The 18,766-nt window shown below is 38.1% G+C and overlaps 1 protein-coding gene and 2 long non-coding RNA genes across 3 annotated transcripts; 2 read left to right on the top strand and 1 right to left on the bottom strand.

Moving 5' to 3' along the window:
- Nucleotides 1-2,052: 2,052 nt before the first annotated feature.
- Nucleotides 2,053-2,466, top strand: LOC140181505 (uncharacterized). The gene has a single exon (XM_072225133.1). The coding sequence runs from the start codon at nucleotides 2,053-2,055 to the stop codon at nucleotides 2,464-2,466; it is 414 nt and encodes a 137-aa protein (XP_072081234.1).
- Nucleotides 2,467-12,023: 9,557 nt separating this feature from the next.
- Nucleotides 12,024-13,699, top strand: LOC112772407 (uncharacterized). Its single transcript, XR_003187489.3, has 2 exons — nucleotides 12,024-12,615; nucleotides 13,420-13,699. It is a non-coding gene; the product is annotated as an uncharacterized lncRNA (long non-coding RNA).
- LOC112772408 (uncharacterized) lies at nucleotides 13,300-16,750 on the bottom strand. Its single transcript, XR_003187490.2, has 3 exons — nucleotides 16,377-16,750; nucleotides 14,063-15,129; nucleotides 13,300-13,769 (listed from the first exon to the last, which is right to left on the bottom strand). It is a non-coding gene; the product is annotated as an uncharacterized lncRNA (long non-coding RNA).
- Nucleotides 16,751-18,766: the final 2,016 nt, after the last annotated feature.

Raw genomic sequence — 18,766 nt, 5'->3', positions numbered from 1 at the left:
GAAGCAAACTAGAAGTCTACATAGACGACATGCTCGTCAAGACTGAATCCGGCGAGCAACTCACTAACAACCTCAAGGTCATAATGAACACCCTACGAAAGCACCAAATGCGACTCAACCCGGCAAAATGTGCCTTCGGAATGGAGGCAGGGAAGTTCCTCGGCTTTATGATCACGCAACGCGGAGTTGAAGCAAACCCAGAGAAATGTCGCGCCGTCGTTGAAATGACGAGCCCAAAAAACCTTAAAGATATCCAAAAGCTCACCGGCCGATTGACGGCGTTATCATGCTTTCTCGGGGCATCGGCTCAAAAAGCAATCCCTTTCTTCAAACTAATGAAAAAAGGGGCCCCTTTCAAATGGGAGACGGAATGCGAAGAAGCGTTCCAACATTTCAAGAGAGTCTTAGCGAAACCACCAATCCTCGCCAAACCCCAGACAGGGAAAACACTCTACCTGTACCTCTCCATAACGGAGGAGGCACTCGCAGCAGCGCTCATCCGTGAAAACGAGAAAAAAGAACAAAAACCCGTATACTTCATAAACAGAGTCTTACAGGATGCGGAAGCTCGCTACTCACGCTTAGAAAAGCTAGCTTCCGCACTCCTTACAGCCTCCCGGCGCCTACGACAATACTTCCAGGCTCATTCCGTGACGGTCCGAACCGACCAAGTGGTCAAGCAGGTACTACAAAAACCCGACCTAGCGGGCAGAATGCTAGCATGGTCCATCGAACTATCCCAGTTCGATATCAAGTTCGAACCCCGATACTCGATCAAAGCACAAGCCATGGCCGACTTTATCGCCGAAATGACACCAAGAGACTCCACCCCCGAATCATGGAAGCTACACGTTGACGGCTCCTCGAACATCACTTCCGGAGGCGCCGGAGTCATCCTCGAAAGCCAAAATGGAGTCGTGATCGAACAGTCAGTACGATACGAATTCCCAGTCTCAAATAACCAGGCAGAATACGAGGCCCTCTTGGCAGGCCTAGCCCTAGCCCGGGAAGTCGGAGCAAAGGTCCTAGAGGTAAATACCGATTCATAGGTAGTCAGCTCCCAAATTAACGGAGACTACCAGACACGAGATCCCTTACTCCAACAATACCTCGCTAAGGTAAACAAACTAAAAGAAGGATTCGAGCACGTTACCATACAGCACGTTCCTAGGGAACGAAACGCTAGGGCAGACCTACTTTCCAAACTAGCCAGTACCAAACCAGGACACGGTAACAAATCGCTAATCCAGGAAGTCGTTAAGTCACCTTCCGTGTCAACGACAACCAACGCTCATCTGACACTCTCGAACCAGGAATCTTGGACCTACCCTATCCTATACCGTTGTCGCAGGACAGCTATACAAACATGGATTCTCGCAACCCCTGCTCAAATGTGTCAAACCTGAGAACACGGAGTACATACTCCGCGAAATCCACAAAGGTTGCTGCGGCCACCACGTCGGAGGTAAAACATTAGCCCAAAAAGTCATCAGGGCAGGCTACTTCTGGCCCACGGTTATCCGGGATTCCATACAAATAGTTAAAAGCTGCGACAAATGCCAAAGGCACGCCAATATCCACCAAGCCGCCCCTCACCAGCTCAGCATCATATCGGCAGAACGGCCATTCGGCACCTGGGGGATCGACCTCGTCGGACCTTTCCCTACGGCACCTGGTCAACTCAGGTACCTCATCGTCGCCATAGACTACTACACCAAATGGATCGAAGCCGAACCTCTGGCCTCCATAACGGCAACCCAATGCCGAAAATTCCTCTGGCGACAGATCATCACCCGATTCGGGATCCCCGAGATCATTATCTCGGACAACAGAATCCAATTTGCTGACAAAAAGTTCAGAGAATTTTTAGAAGGGCTACGTATATCTCACCGTTTTAGCTCGGTAGAACACCCCCAAACAAATGGACAGGTGGAATCTGCGAATAAAATAATCGTCAAAGGACTCAAAAAGCGGCTCGACGAAGCCAAAGGACTATGGGCCGACGAACTCGGATCGGTCCTATGGTCATACCGAACCATACCTCAAACGACCATGGGAGAAACACCTTTCCGATTAACATACGGTGTGGAGGCGGTCATCCCGGTAGAGATCGGAGACCCAAGCCCCAGAAAAATAGTCGGAGGTAACGATGAGGGAGCAGAACGAGACCTCATTGACGAAGTAAGAAGCATAGCCCATCTCAGAGAGCTAGCCCTAAAACAGAGAATCAGCCTAAGATACAACCACGGAGTCATCCGGCGAGAATTCGCAACTGACGACCTCGTCCTACGACGAAATGACATCGGTCCCCCGACCCCAGGAGAGGGAAAACTCACCTCCAACTGGAAAGGACCATACAGAATCAAGGCTGCAATCGGAAAGGGAGCATACAAACTCGAACGGCTCAACGGCAATGAAGTCCCGAGGACATGGAACGCCGTCAACTTACGACGATACTACACTTAGACCGACCTCGCTAGGTCACCCCCTTTCTTTTTTGGTTATCGCCTTTTCTTCACTTATCTTCCCATTTTTTACGAATCTTAAAATCTTTTTTTGCTTAAGTATCAATCCCGGGTACTCTTTCCTGCCACACACGGAGGGTTTTAACGAGGCCCACCCACCAATAAAATTCCATTAAAAGCTATCCCTAAATTCTTTATTTTTTTAAGTGTCCCAAACACGGAACAAAATCACGGCCACAACTGGGGGACCGATCACCCTCCAGGCCCAAAACACGGATATCCACGAAAATTCAACCACACGACGGTCCGCTCATCCCAAACAGGGAGTGAAATAAACCAAAAAACGGAATAGCTTTAAACGGGATATACAAAAGAGGCCCGAACAGCCGAAAAAGTCATTAAACAAAATCCGAAATTACGAAGTCACGGTTACACGGCCCACGGCCAAACCAAAATATCCAAAAAACAAACCAAGTCTAAAAGCAAAAATTCAAAATTACAAGAGATAAAACTACTCGAGGTCGGCTATCTGGCCATCACGAACGGTCTTGAAAGCTCCCATTACGGACACATCCACACCCGGAGCCAACACCAGGGCCTGTGCCTTCATCGTCTCCTCAGTGGCGGTAATCGCATCCTTGGCATCAGCCAGCAACTCCATTTTTTCCCTCTTCAAGGCAGCAACCTCGGCCTTCAGAGCTTCCAACTCACCGAGAAGCACGGCAGCCTGGGAACCCGCATTAGAAGCCTTTAGCTGCTCCTCACACAGTTGGGAAAGAAGTGAAGTCTCAACCTCAGAAAGCCGGAGAATCTCTGCCCCGGCTTCCTCAGAAGACTTCACTGCCTTCTCCCTTGCAACCTCGGCAGCCTCAAGCTTCTCCTTCAGCTTAACCATCTCAGCCTGAGAATGGCGGAGTTTCTTATCCAACAAACCAACTTGAGCCATCATGGGCTCAGCCTTTCGAACAACGACGGCAGACCGAAGGAGGGCACGATACACCGACTTGGCCTGGAATGAAACATCGCAGCCATAAAAAAATGGCTCCGTACCAGGCATCAAGTGCTGATCGATAAACCCCGGGGCATCGAAACGACGGTCCATCACACTAGGCACCAGACCCTCTTCCTCGAAAGTCTCGCTGCTCGGATCCTCAGGCCTTTTTCTCTTCCGAGAAGCCTCAGCAGCCGTCACCACGACGACTTCAGGCGAATTCGCGAGACCAGGAGAAACCTGAGCGTCGGTCCGCACACCCGAAGAAATCACCTCCTGAGAAACCGGCTGAGAATCCACGGCAGGATTGGAGACAGGGGTAGAAGGAGACGAAGACCCCTCCTTCTGACCCATCACTGCCTTCAACCTTGCCAGAGAAGTCAGCCCACCAGCCATCTCAACCGAAAGAAACCAAAGAAAAATCAAGTTACAAAGTTAGGAAAACAAAACATAAAAAATCGAGAAAGGGACAAGGCACACACCGATATACGTCCGACAAGCCTCGGGATCCCCCATGACATCTCGAGGATTCAACGGACGCTCGCCAAACAAATGCCACAAAACGTTGGCAACGTCCTTATCCTCCTGAGATAAACTGTCATAGGTGAACTTAGTCAGAACCGACGGGCCAGCACGGAAATTCCAATATGTCGGAAACCGGCGTACGCCCTCTGGCGTCAGCCAAAACGGATGATGCCCCTGGACGGGGCGCACCTTAAAATATTCCCTTTTGAAACCGTGAAAGGAATCCTCAAACAACCCAAAAATTCGGCGATGAGGCTGAGCACGAAATGACATATATCCTTTCTTATGCTTCCCTTCCTTAGTCGGAAGAGTGCATAAGAAAAGAAAAAGAAAAACAGGAACAGAAGCCGGAAGATCAAGATACCGGCACACCAACTCGAAAGACCGCACGGCAGCCCAACTATTCGGGTGAAGCTGAGACGGCGCCACAGAACACCGACTCAGCAAATTCTGAACAAATGGCGAGAAAGGAAACCGCACGCCGAGCCGAGTGAACATCGACTCGTAAACCCACATCCAGTCCGGAACAGTGGGCGAATGAAGGTTCAGATAACAGACGCGCTCGTCGGCGTCCGGGAGGACGAGCTCGTACCGCCCCTCCTCATCACCACCACCACAAATCGCCCCCTGATCACGGAGCCGTTGAAGATCGTCCTCCGTCATCCGTGACGGAACGCCCCACACATCGCTAGTCACCTAAGTATAGCGAGCGGGAACGCCTCTGGAAAGGGCTATCGGGGCACCCACACTCTCATTTCTCCGCCGGTGCATACCTAAAACAGGGAGGAGCACCACCATCAGCCTACTAACCCTATACAGAAGCAAGACAAAACCTACCGCCACTACCAACCCGCACGGCGGTGCTCAGCCCCTCCAAAGACTCGAAAACCACCTCCCAAAACACAAAACACGGTCCAAAAACGAAAGCAGCAAAAGAAACAGGCAGAACAATGCATGGCAGAAACAGAACAAATAGATACACCATAAAACAAAAAGAAGAAAAAGCAAAAGAGACCAACCTGATAATGCAGAAAGTGAGCCTGGAAAGAGCTTGAGAAAATTGACAAAAACGGCACCGAGAGGAATCCACAGAAGGAAGAAGAAATTGTCCAAAAGAGAAAAACAAAAGAAAATGAAGTAATAGAGGGAAGTGAAGTGATAGAGGGAAGAGAAAGCGGAAAGCCAAAAAACGGTTTCGCTCTCCCGCTGCGGGGGCAACTGTTACGGATCTGAACCACAGATCCCGGACCCGGGACTGCACCCGACCCCGGCTCCCCGAGTCCGACCCGCACCTCACTCAGAAGGCCCAAAAAACCGGCCCTCCAAAGCTCCTAACCAACTTTCGAATTCACTCATCTTATCTTAACCAGATAAGATAAGATAAGATACTCATCACCACCTATAAATAGAGGACCAAAGTCCCTCCAGGTATTCATTCATTCCTCACACCTTATACCTCTTAGATCCATTCTAACTTGAGCGTCGGAGTGTCTTTGCAGGTACCTCCCCCCACTGCTCCAATCAAGTGACCCGGCTTCGGCCTTGATCCGCAGGTTTCCGATCCACCCTTCAACCCGTATTAGAGACATCTCGTACAAAACTCATGATAATTGGCATTCATTGCTCGCTGATATGTTGCTCCAGCATTCTTTAAACCAAAAGGCATAACCACCCACTTATATGTACCTAATGCCCCAGAACAACGGAAGGCAGTTTTAGCCACGTCATCTTTCGCAATGAAAATTTGGTTATATCCTAAATAACCGTCCATGAAACTAAGAATTTCTTTTCTTGCTGCAAAATCGATTAACATATCCGCAATTGGCATAAAATATTGAGATCGTTCCTACCATGTCATCATCTCCTTCATCAAAGCATTCCTCGTCAACATCAATATCTTTATGTTTGCCAATCCCAGAGGACTGAGCAACTGCCTTGCCTTTTTCCATCTTTGCTGGTGATGGAATTTCCTTGGGATAAGTCTCTCCATCAGAAGAAAAGACAATTCGAGAATGCACAGAAGGCGTTGCCCCTTGCTTACTTCTTTTCCTGTTTCAATTTGAAGTTTCTTATTTTGATTGAAATTCCTCATTCGACATCTTCCTCTTGGGTAACCCCTGGCTCGTCCTCGATAGAAGGCATATTGATTTCGAGAAGGTGCTCGATACCCCCTCTGAGGATTGCGTCGATATAGATGATCACGCCTTTGGAATTCTTTACAGTTTCTAATCCACTGAACACCTATAGCCTGAGATCGACTTAAAGGTGCACTCACATCATGTTGATGGATTTTTGAGCTAGAACCCTCCACACGTTGAATTGGCTGCCTCTGGCGTGCTTGTTCCTCCCTGTGAGCCAATTCTTTCTTCATTCTCTCTTTTTCAAAAATTGCTACCGCTTCAACATCAAAGACAGCATTACACCGCGGACACAGAGATACGTCCCAATCTTTGATCTTTTGCTGAACCAAGAAGTCCAGCAAGCCATCCCCTGTTCTAGGGTATACAGATCTTACTTGTGACTCAAAATCATCAAGAGCCACATCGAAATCATAAGACATGCCAACCATATTCACCCCTAAGTAAGGCTCGACACAACTGGCATCAACCTCGAGGGATCTACATCAACCTTCTTCTCCTTCTTGCCATCATCAAATTTCAAACGTCCTTCCATGATTGCCTCTTGAATCAAATTCCTGAAACGGACACAGCTATTAGTCGAATGACTTGTTGCTTGATGAAATTTACAATAAGGCTTTCCTTTTAAATCTTTTATGGAAAGTAAAGTTCTACCCTAGGCAAAACTAATTGTTTATCTTTAAGCAACACATCGAAAATCTGATCAGATTTTGAGATATCAAAACTATACTTCTTTCCACTTTTAAGTTTTGAGTCATTCGACTTTTCACGACTAGGAAGCTTTTTCAGTAAAGAGCAAACATATGGAGGACCTTTCTTAAGTTCAACCAAATCAACTTCTATTTCGAAATCAAATTCCTCCTATGAGGATTCCATGGTTACATAGGCAACCTTTTCTTTTCGAGTAAAAGGTTTACTTTTCGACCTCTGCTCACTCCTATGTTTTTCTTTCTCCTTTTTCATGAGCTCGGTCTGCCGAACCTTTTCGGCCAAATGAGCCAGATCAGGAATATGCACATTAAGCAATTTCCTACGCATATAAAATCACAACCCCATAGTTGCTATTGTCACTATCTCACTTTCGGGTAATGTCACATAGCATCTACTTCTAGCATTTTTGAAATGTATTAAATAATCATCGATAGTTTCACCATCTTCACGTTTCAAAGCCACTAGATCAGTAACTGCTACGTTCATTTTCCCTCGATAAAACTGAGCGTGAAAAGCAGTTTCTAACTGATTCCATATTGTGATCGAATTTGGTCTGAGATTTGAAAACCAAGTAAATGTGTTCTTCGTCAATGACGAAGGAAAAAATTTCATTTTCAAATTCTCATCATTATCTAGATTCCCGATTTCAACCAAATAACGAGCAACATGTTTAGTAGTTGATTCTCCAACTTCACCAGCAAATTTTGTGGTTATTTTTGGATTTTTCACCCCTATTGGCACTTCAGCCATTTAAACCGCTTGGGAAAAAACGGACACAAAATGTGGTTGATTCATAAAACCAACATTCAGCCCAACCCGATTTAACACCTCTTCTACAATTCTAGTGACTTGATAGCGATCACCCCTCAATCCGGCTAAATAGTCATCAGCATTTTGACCTCGAGGAACAATGTGGAGATTTTCTCGATTCGGAATATCATTTTCATTTTGAAAATTATTTTCTGCCCCTTCATTATTTCCCCTAGCATTATGCCTCTCACCTTCATCATAATCAACAATTCGAGCAATCCTGTCGACTTGTCTAGCAAGACGCTCGAATCTCGATTCATGATCAGCCATCATGGGATTCAGAATTGTAGTCATTTGCTGAGTCAAAAAATTGACTAAGTCATGGTGAATTTCCTCCACTTATTGTCGATAAACTGCCATCAAATTCGCAGCATTCGAAGTGGAGCCCACATGATAATCGCGAGAGCACTCGGAGTGTTACTGTGGGTTTTGAATATTATTCACTCCATTTACATTTCCAAAGCAGACAGGTGGCATAAATCCACCCACCAGTGGGGTATAACCAGGAGGAAGACCATAAGAGGGCCAACCAGCGATTAATGGAGGTTGATATGGTGGCACAGGGCCACGTGGACGAGTATTACGTCCAACATTTCCAATTTGAATAGTCGTAACGGTTATACTTTCAGTTCCAATTACACCTTTCGAACGTGAAGATATGTCGGCTTGTTGCATGGATACTAGTATGCTATCATTGGTGGATGAACCACCATTCACATTTGACACATTTCGATTTAAAACTGTCCCACCGGGCGTGCCAATTTGTTTTGTCGATTTTTAGCAAATCGATGGTGGTTCAATATCTAGTGGTCTGGGAGCAAAACCTACTCCTCTGTGCGAGTACCAGTTTTCTAAAAGTGTATCAAAGTGTCTTCGATTAGACAAATGTTGAAAATAAAGATAAAAAAATTTGTAAATTGATAAATGAGACTTAGAAATTAAAGTTTTGAAAACTAAATAGATGTTAAATGGAAAAGTTTGCATGAAAATTATAAGAGAACAATAAAAATACCTTCGATTAGATCAAAGGACTTTACCATAAGGAATGAAATGCAGAAAGATAAATTAGACAAAGAAAGTGAAGAACACTTGGTAAATATGATTAATTGAAATGTTAAATTTACAGAAAAATAAATTGAAAGAAAGAAGAAGATGGAAGGAACCCTACAGAAAATGTAACTCGATCGCAAACTCAGAAATTTCCTGGGATGTGAGAATGCTAGAGTGTGTTTTTTGAGTCAAAGTTACAACCCTTATTTCCTAATACTTCCTAGTATTTATAAACTATCTTACATAACGGATAATTAAGTTACAATTAATTATAATTAAATAAAAATTACAAATTTGAAATACAATCACTCTTGGTAACCGTTCCCGCTGCGCGATTGTAGATATTTCCCATGTGTTCCTCGTGTGATAGAAGCCACTAACATTCCCATTTCCACAACTATTCGACCAGCTTTTCGAAGGCCTTACTCAATTTCTCGAATCGAGTCTCCTATTCGATTTAGCTTACTCGATCAACAAAACAATCGAAATCCAAATCAGCGCTAATTACTTCCAACTTCATACTCATGCGCGTGTCTTTTCGAGAAACTACACTTAATTCTTTTCGATCCAACTCATTTATATCGAAAATATTTTTCGATCAACAAGAAGATAACTTACTATGATCCATCATGAATGTTATTTCTTCTGTTTTCTCCAGTTCAGAATTTTTTGTGCATGACTAGCAACTTATTTTTGCGTTTCTATTTTGACATAATCTTCAGAAATTCTTTTCCCCTTGCGTTTATAACCTAATTCTTCGTATCCTCTAAGAAATAACCTGTCAAGACACATTTTTTTAAAATAATTATTAACAAAATTTATTAAAAAATTACAATGGTATATGATATTTTTAGAGGATTTTTTTCAAAAATAAAATAAAAAATTAATTATTTTCCTATACATGATTTTTTAACTTTAACTTTTTAAATATGATTTTTTTATTTAGGGCGAATTTGTCGCACTTCCGGGAACTCTATATTTTTTTATAGAGTTCGCTAACCCCTGGCGAACTTCACTTCAATTTTTTTCAAATTTCACGCAACTCAAACTTTTAAGCCATTATCATGATTTTCAAGAATACATAAGAGTACACAAAAATATACAGACAATAACCATGGCTTCTTCAATATTATTGGCATCAATGGCAACCATTATCATCGCCTCCAGATATATACAGTGCAACAAGCTATATTTAACAAGGATTTTTTCTCTTTATAAATTTGAAAAAAAAATATTATTTTCATTAAAGTACTCTGGAGACAATGATAATGATTGTCATTGTCCGTTGTGAAGTTTAACAATTTGAGTTAGCCATCTTTTTTAGAATTTGAAGAGAAGTTCACCGGAGTGCAAAAATCGTATTTAAGAAATTAAAGTTAAAAAATAGAATTTAAGAAAATAATAATTTTTTTATTTTATTTCAGACGAAAAAAATATTTTTAGATATCAAACCATTTTTTCTGATTTATTTTTTTTTTGTTTCCAAGTCCAAAAAACGTTATTATGCTCGTATAATAATAAATAAAAGAGGAGGAAAAAGGAATAGAATAATACATACTCATTCTCTTGTTGAGTCCAATGAATTGTTTTCTTTCTTTCACCAGTCTTAGTTAAAGGTTGGTGTTGGAAGGTTGGTTTTGATGACTTGTTCCGGGGAGGGAGAGTGGGTTGCGTTCCAATGTGGTGGGAGGTGCAGCAGGTGCGATGGAAGTTTGATGCAGATTGATATAAGATTTATGGATGAGACTGATGTCGGTGATGAGCTTCTGGAAGCGTTTCTGTATCTACATGGGGTCTTTCCGGTGAGACAAGCAGCCACTGCTGGAGCTCCTGTCGCTGTCGGCTCTGACACTATGGCCTCCGCTCTCCCTGTTGCTGCTGCGATTGTTGCCCGTCGTGTATGGCTGTCGAGAAAGTTGTTGTGGCCGCCAGAACCACGCCAGAGCTGCCGCTACTTGGTTCAGTCGTTCCTTTGCCGCCAGCGTTGATGGTGACTTGAGATGCGTCTCTGTCGCCGAAAAATGACGCGGTGATTGGCGGAAGTTATCACTGGAGCCGTTGCCATTCTATTCCTTTGTTACTTTCTAAATGCAGTAAGTGATTTCTTTTTGGAACCCTTGAGATATAAGTTTCTGTTTTCTTATGCTGAAGTTTTGCGACGTTATTGAGATAGGGTTGAATATCGGTTATTGTGTGTTGCGTTTGAAGTTGCGGTTATTGTTGCGGAAGCGATATGGAGTTGTGGTTACAGCTGCATCTATTGCAGGCTGGGAGAAAAATGAGTTTGATGAGTTTTAGAGTTTTCGAGTTTCGACAATCGAGGTAGGGGCGTTTTTCTTAAACTCATTTTATTGTAAAAAATTATTATAAATCGATATTGATGCAAAAATATATTTTTGGTGATTATGTGAGTCTTATGTATTAAATTGAGTTGATTTGGATGAATGAAATTATTTGCTTGATTGAATTATTAACTTCTTGGGTTGGCGTACAGTTGTAGGGAAAGTCTAATTTGAAAAGTTTATTCGATTGAATATTATGAAAAGTGATTTTCTTGGTTTTAGATATGAATTTGTATTGAAAATGAATCGACTTTGAAAATGATTTATTGAAAATGAATTGACATTGAAAATGGTTGAAATTGGAAGTAGTTTGATATTTGAACATGATTTGATATCGAAATCGGTTTAAAATTGGGAATGATTTGATATTTGGGAATGGTTTGGTTTGAAACTGTTTGAGAAGGCTGAGAATTCTGAATTATTAGTTGATGCTACTGAAGTTGATTTAAAATTGTGATTAATGAGATTGGTTGATTAAATTATGGATTTTGTTGATTTCCTTGAGTTGATGAGTGATGTTGTTGTGATAATGATTTATTGGAAGTGATTTGAATGATTGAGAGATGTTTGGTTTGATTTGGTTGGGACTCTTGAAGGGTGGCAAAGTTTGAATTTTAGAGGAGATGCTGCCGAAATTTTTTAAAAAAATTGGAGATTTTGTTTGAAGTGATTATTTAGAAAGATTTGGATTTAAGAATTATATCATTTGATTTTGATTTATTAAGAAAAAAATTAATTAGATTTTGAGTTTTATTTATTTAAGAAAGGTAATTTAGTTGATAGTACCAGTTTAAGTATATCCGGTGTTATTGAGAATAATAAAAACAGTAAAAAACCTTAAGAAAATATTTAGATTGAAAACTAGGCACTAATTCAAAAAAATTTTGGCCTAAAATTGGGACAAACAAACTTAAAATGTTAACGGGTTGGACCAAACTCAAGTTGAGTCCAAGCCCAATATATATATATATACAATTTTTAATGAGCATTCAGCTCATTTTAACCTAATTTGAGGGAGAGCGGCGCTGAACTTGTGAAGAGAAGAAGGAAACTCCATTTCACTATTTATCTTCATCTTGTTTTACTTGTAACTTGAGCTATGGAGCTCAGATTGAGGAGCTTCCTCATTTGCCGGAGTTTGCCGTCAATGTGCTTCCCCCGAGAGTTTCCCGTCAATGGAGAACAAAGAGTTTGAGATGGTGATTGCTGAATGTCTTCCGGAAGCAATGCAGAACCGGTGGGAGGCTGTGGCTGCTTGTCTCACCGAAAAGACTCCCATGCAGATACAGGAACGCTTCCAGAAGCTCATCACCGACATCAATCTCATCCATTTATCTTATATCAATCTGCATCACACCTCCATCGCACCTGCTGCACCTCCCGGCGGAAGCACATTGGCGGCAAACTGCGGCAAAGGAGGAAGCTGAGGCTGAAGCTGTTGATTACCACCCACATTGGCAGCCAGAATGTGGTTTTCGTCCCCAGTCCAGACCGGATGATGCAGAGGCAGAGACTGAAACACAGAGCGCCACTGAAACTGAGGTGGTCCCATGTCGGCGGCAAACAGTAGTTCTGTTGAGAAAGTATCTAATTCTTCTTCACTCATTCTTGGATTAACTACTTCTTTTTCTTCCTTTTAGGATTCTAAATTAGATTATGGGTACTTCTTCTTCTTAGAATTTTCAATTGTCCAATTTTATAGTATCTATGAGGAGTTCTTTTGTTTTGCTTAATTTATCTGTTGTAGGATTTAATTTTCTAAAAATGAGTTATTTTTATATTTTTAAATTAAATATTATTTTATAATTTTTTTAGATAAATAAACAGTATTTTTAAGCACTATTTTAAATTTTTTTATTAGAATTTTTAATTACCAATTCTATAATATTTATGAGGAATTATCTAAACTTTGCTTAATTTATAAAATTATTTACTTTTATATCTTTTAAATTAAATATTAATTTATAATCTTTTTAGATAAATAAGCACCCTCTTTTTTTAAACACCATTTTAGATCTTCTTCTTATTAGAATTTTAAATTACATTATGAGTAGTTCTTCTTCTTATTAGGATTTTAAGTTAGATCTTCTTCATCAGATTTTAAATTAAATTATCGATACTACTTCTTCTTCTTCTTCTTAAGATGTTAAATTAAATTATGGATAAATCTAAAACGATTTCATCAACTTAAAGTTACTATTATCTTTTATCAATAAAATCTCAAAAAAGTTTTTGAAACATAAAAGTATCATTAATCAAAGTCGCAATAGTTTAAATTAGACTATATTGATTTTGCTTTTTAATCTAACACCCCTTACATACATCCTATTACATTCTGATTGAATGAAAAGTGTAAAATAAAATTGAATCTGAAGCTCCCTTTGCAGATCTGGAAGTGCTGTTGTTGATGCTGAAAACTGTTGTTGAGGTATTGAATTAGATAGTTGAATTCTTGAGGATGTAAAATCTGTATCAGCAATCTGTAATTTCGCTTGATCTTGAGTTTTCGTGATGATTTTGCTTATGGAGTTCTGATTTCGTGTTCTGTTGATGGTTTTTCTGTGGTGTCTACCGTAGAATTCTGGATTTGAATTTTTGCTTGAAATGCTGATTCTGGACTTTGATTCAGTGATTGATAGAAAATTTTTATTGATGAACTTTTCTGGATCTGGTGTTGAGATGATAATTTTGGCTTTGAAATTTCTGAAAATGGATTGCTCCAGCGTTCTTCATAATACTTTGCCAAATAAAAAGCATCACGAATAGTTTTAGGATCATCAAAGATAATTTCTCTATGGATATAAGTTTCCAATCCATTAAGAAATGTCTTCAATATTTCTAAACAGTGATGATCATTAAATGAGAAAAAAGTGCACAAATAAAACCAAACATTTATCGAATCCTTTGCTACGAGACATGTTACATTTATCGAAATAATATTTCCATATCAGATTATGTTTTCTAATTCTTCTAACAATTTTACATCTACTACTTATCTCACAAAGTTTCGGATAGAAGAAATCACTTCACCTCATTTAATTGAACCAACACCAAATACTCCTGCAACCTCAAATGCTTCTGATCAATGTAGCAGTCCAAAATCACCAAGCCAAACCCCCACTGAATAGCTGTAATTACCAAACCAAACACCGTACAATCTGACTTCAACTCAACCTCAAAACCGTTTACCCATCAGAGGCTTAGATGTATGTCTTCCACCTTTACAACCCTTAAATACTCACTCAATTACAACCAGATCCATATCATAAGCCTTGGCCTCACAAGTTATTGATCTTATCAACAATATATCAACCAGTGTCAAACAAGTACTAAATTGTCCACATTGGAAAAAGGTTATGGATGTTGAGATTCAAGCATTGAATAGATGTCAAACTTGAACACTCACTGCACCATCACAAAATGCAACAATCATAGGCAGCAAATTGGTATTTTTCCGTTAAAAAGAACTAAAAGGGTGAGATACTAAGTATAAAACAAGGTTGGTAATGTAAATTGTTCTTGGTCATAGGATTATTAAAAAGGACATTAATAATTCGGAAAGATCAATATATATATATATAATGATCTTCATTGGATGAAGATTAATAGATCTCATTTATTAAATTATATATATAGATGGTGCATATAGAGATATGACCATTGAACCGACTCACTTTGAGAATTCCTAGTGGTTATAATTACCGTATATTTGTCAATAGGATATTTGTAACACCTTAAATTTTAGCACGTCATGAGCGTACCAAAAGTAAGGCGTTACGGACCTGATTTCCTTTATTATAAATTTACTATTGAGCCTTTATGTCGCTATCGCGTTTCCGTTTTTAAGAAAATTTCAGAAAATAGATTTTAGTAATTAAAATCATATAACAAAAGATCTTCAAATAATAATAATCACATAATTACTAATAATAATAGATGTTATACGATTAAATTCAATGTAAAACTCAAATACAATACCTATTCCTCTGGATAAAATAAAAACCCTAAAGCAACAAGGACGAGGGAACTTTATAAAAACAACAGGAATCACAAGTAAATGTACTAATCATCTGCAGCTTCTTACTGAATCTCCGAACCTGTGTCAGTGAAAGGGTGGAAGATTTGGGGTGAGAACAAACCACACGTTCTCAGTAGGGAATGGAAATGCCGTAAAAGTAATGAAATAAAGTACAAATAATTAACTTTACTCAATAAAAATATATTTTTATCAAACCCTTTGAAAATACTCTTGGTTCTACTTTAGATAATTAATTACCTCCTTTTAAAATCTTTTAACTCAAAACAAAACTTAAATATAAAATTAGTCACATTTTCTATCTCTCAACCACATAGTTAATCCTCGGTCAAATGTCAACTCGTAATCACTTTAATACACTCACAAACAAATAGTGCAAGCAAGAGATTCAATTCAATGTACAAGCAAGTCACAACAAGACAAACAATACAATCACAAAGTAATAAGACAAGCAAGCGCAATCAAATGCAAATGTGCAAACAACATGATGCATGTCTATCCCTAACGCAGGCCATGAGCTCATGTGTCTGTTGCCTACCCGCTCCCGACATTACTCGGGTACAAGTCCCAGATATGGCTTTCCAGATGCATCAGTGTGCTTATAAGTCATACGGCTAGGCCGCATCAATGTGACTTTCCAAATCAATAAGCGTACATCTGGAAAACAATTCTCAGTGTGTGGGCGTCCCCACTTTACATTTGGCACTAAGGCCCAAACAATGTCACATCTGCTCTCCTGTGGCAGACACTTCATTAATTAATATATTTTTTAAATCCTTGTTCTCTGCTCTCCTGTGGCAGAGATTTCTTTTCTTAATAAACCGAGCTCAAATCTTTACTTAAAACAAAATCTCTCCTTAAAAGATTGGGTTTAAAACATTATATTTTTCTTAATAAATCAAACTTTAAAATAGAGTAAATCTTTTCTTAACTAAATATATTTTAAATAATTTAATTTTCCAAAACCAAATATTTTAAAATAACTTTTCAAATAAAACCTCATATTTTATAAAATTTCGGCGGCATTTTCTCTAAAATTCGGTCTAAACCACCATTACGGGTTCCCTATTCCTCAACAATTCACCAGCCTTTTTCTCAACAATTCTCAAATCTCAACAATTCTCAAATCAGTGAAATTCTTAATAATCAGAAAACAGTCACATTCATAGCAATAATCCATACTCAATAACATTACTATTATATATATATATATATATATATATATATATATATATATATGCAATTATTCAATTAATTTTGTAGGCATTCTAAATTAAAAACGTTTATCTTTAAAAATAAATCTCCTACCTCCGTATGAAATCAAAGTCAACGAAAATTCTGGAGGAGCTTTTTGACCAAGCTGCTGAAGAAGAAAACGTTAGAAATCATCTGTACTTCCTAGAACTCCAGTTGGTCGAAGTCAAGAGGAAGGAGAGCTACGTCACCATCAACTTCTACCAGACAAAAATAACGCCAACGTGTAGAAGAGGAGGATACGAACACTTTTACCGGATTACATTTTTTATTGGAATTATAAATCGAGAGAAATCGAAGGTGGAAAGCCAAAGAAGTCGCGGTTTCCTCCCTCACCCACGATCTCTCTTTTTCTTATTTTCCTTAAGCTTGGTTCGGTGGTAAAATGAAAGGAACAAAGGTGATTGATGATGATTCCTCCAAGTGTTATTAGTTATTAAACGAATGAGGTATATGTGTCATGATCACATACATACATATATAGCCACGTTGCTTCTTTTAATTTTCTTTGATTTTTCTTAATGGCCTTTGCCAAATATAAATTAGACTAAGAAAATAATAATAATATAATAATGATAATAAATAATAATAATAATAATAATAATAATAATAATAATAATTAATTTAAATTTTTATCTATTAAAGTTATTTCTAATAAATAATTCAAACTAATAAAATAAGTAATAATTAAATTAAACTTCATTAATCATAAAATTCTATTTAATTATTTTTGTTAAAAATAATTTTTTTAACTAAATAAAATCTCAACAAATATAATAACTCATAAATAACTAATTATTTAATTTTCGAAATCTTGGGGTCTTACAATATTCTCAAGATGAGCATAGTAATAGAGTTTCTTTTGACATGCAATTGTCATAGTAATTAACAATGTATTTATTATACTTTGATTTCGGACACCTAATACCCTAGGGTACTAGTTGAATGAATATTGGGTATATTTAAATATTTGTAGAATTAATGATTAGTCAATAAGGAATCCGTCAACTCTCGATAAAGAGTTTGAGCTCCATAACTATAATGACTGAGATGAATAAAACCTTGGCCAATGGGATTGAATGAATGAAGAATGAGTTTCTTAGGTCATTCACAGTTCATTATAATAATAGTAACAAGTTAGAGTTTGACAATTAAACCATACTCTAAAGTTAACCGAGAGCTGGAAAGATGGAAGGAATTATACTTTGTTCTTCTAAGGTTCTTAGTAAAAATATATTACTTCATACTATTGGGTCGTTGATGAGTGTTGCTAGACGCCAACCTTGATTAGTAAATTTAGTATGACTAATTTACTAGCCGCTTAGTATTGAACCTATGGGGTCACACACTAACGAGTGTTCTAATCTTTGCTATAGAATTATTTAATTATTATTTTGATTTGATCAAATAAATAATTATATTAATTCAGATGGAATATTATTATATTTTTTGCTAGCACCAAGAATATAATAATAGTATGATAATTGAGAATATTAAATGAGATTTGAGAATAATTAGTTATTCTATTTCTGAATTTGAATTTTAAATTTGGATGAGATCTTAACTGATTTTGCTTTAAATTGTTATGATATGATTCATAAAATTTGAAGGATTCAAATTTTGAATTTTAAGATATGATTTAAATTTGAATTGAGAATCAAATTTAAAATCAGTAACAAATCTCATACTATATATATGTATGCTAAGAGTAGAGGAAAGGAGAGGTGAGAGAATAACAAAGGTTTTTATTCCTTTACCTCTACACACATAAACGTATGTGAGCCTGATTCTTGGAGAAGAATTTTATGGCGTGCAAAGAGTTGCAAGAGGTTTCTCAATTTAGATCATGTCCATTGGTCAAGGGGTTGACAGCAAAGGTTGGTCTCGGTGTGGATACGCATAGCGCCTTCATACCATCGAAAGAGAAAGTGATTTTTACTAGCGTACACACAGGTATTTAGATCTGATATATATATATATATATATATATATATATATATATATATATATATTGTTTATTATTGGAATAAAGTTTAAGCACAAAATAGATCTTTAGGATTTTTTTATTACTTCTGCTGCATGTTATGCAGCGAACAACATGGTAATCCTTTAATATGTGCTGGCAAGTCAAATAGGTTTAGTTATATCTGAATTCGGTCATAATATTTTTATTTTACTAAATTCGTCTCTAAATTAATTCAAAAAAATAGTTAATAACTTGAAATAATCAATATTTAATTAATTAATTATACTAATGTACATCAAAATTAACTACTAAAATTAGTTACTAAAATAGAATATAAATTAAAATATAAAATATACGTTAAAAATAAATTAAAATATATATATTTATATATAAATACACGATCACTAATTTTAATATATAAATAGTTTTTTATTAATTAATATATATAATTTTAAAAATTATATATAATAAATTAATA

Source organism: Arachis hypogaea, chromosome 18, assembly GCF_003086295.3.
Source record: "Arachis hypogaea cultivar Tifrunner chromosome 18, arahy.Tifrunner.gnm2.J5K5, whole genome shotgun sequence".
Classification (NCBI taxonomy): Eukaryota; Viridiplantae; Streptophyta; class Magnoliopsida; order Fabales; family Fabaceae; genus Arachis; species Arachis hypogaea.
Note: the sequence above shows the minus strand (reverse complement) of the source record. Positions and strands in the feature narration are given on the sequence as shown.

What these genes read in the sequence shown, in the direction of transcription:
- LOC140181505 (XM_072225133.1), top strand. Translation starts at nt 2,053, where the DNA reads ATGGGAGAAACACCTTTCCGATTAACATACGGTGTGGAGGCGGTCATC.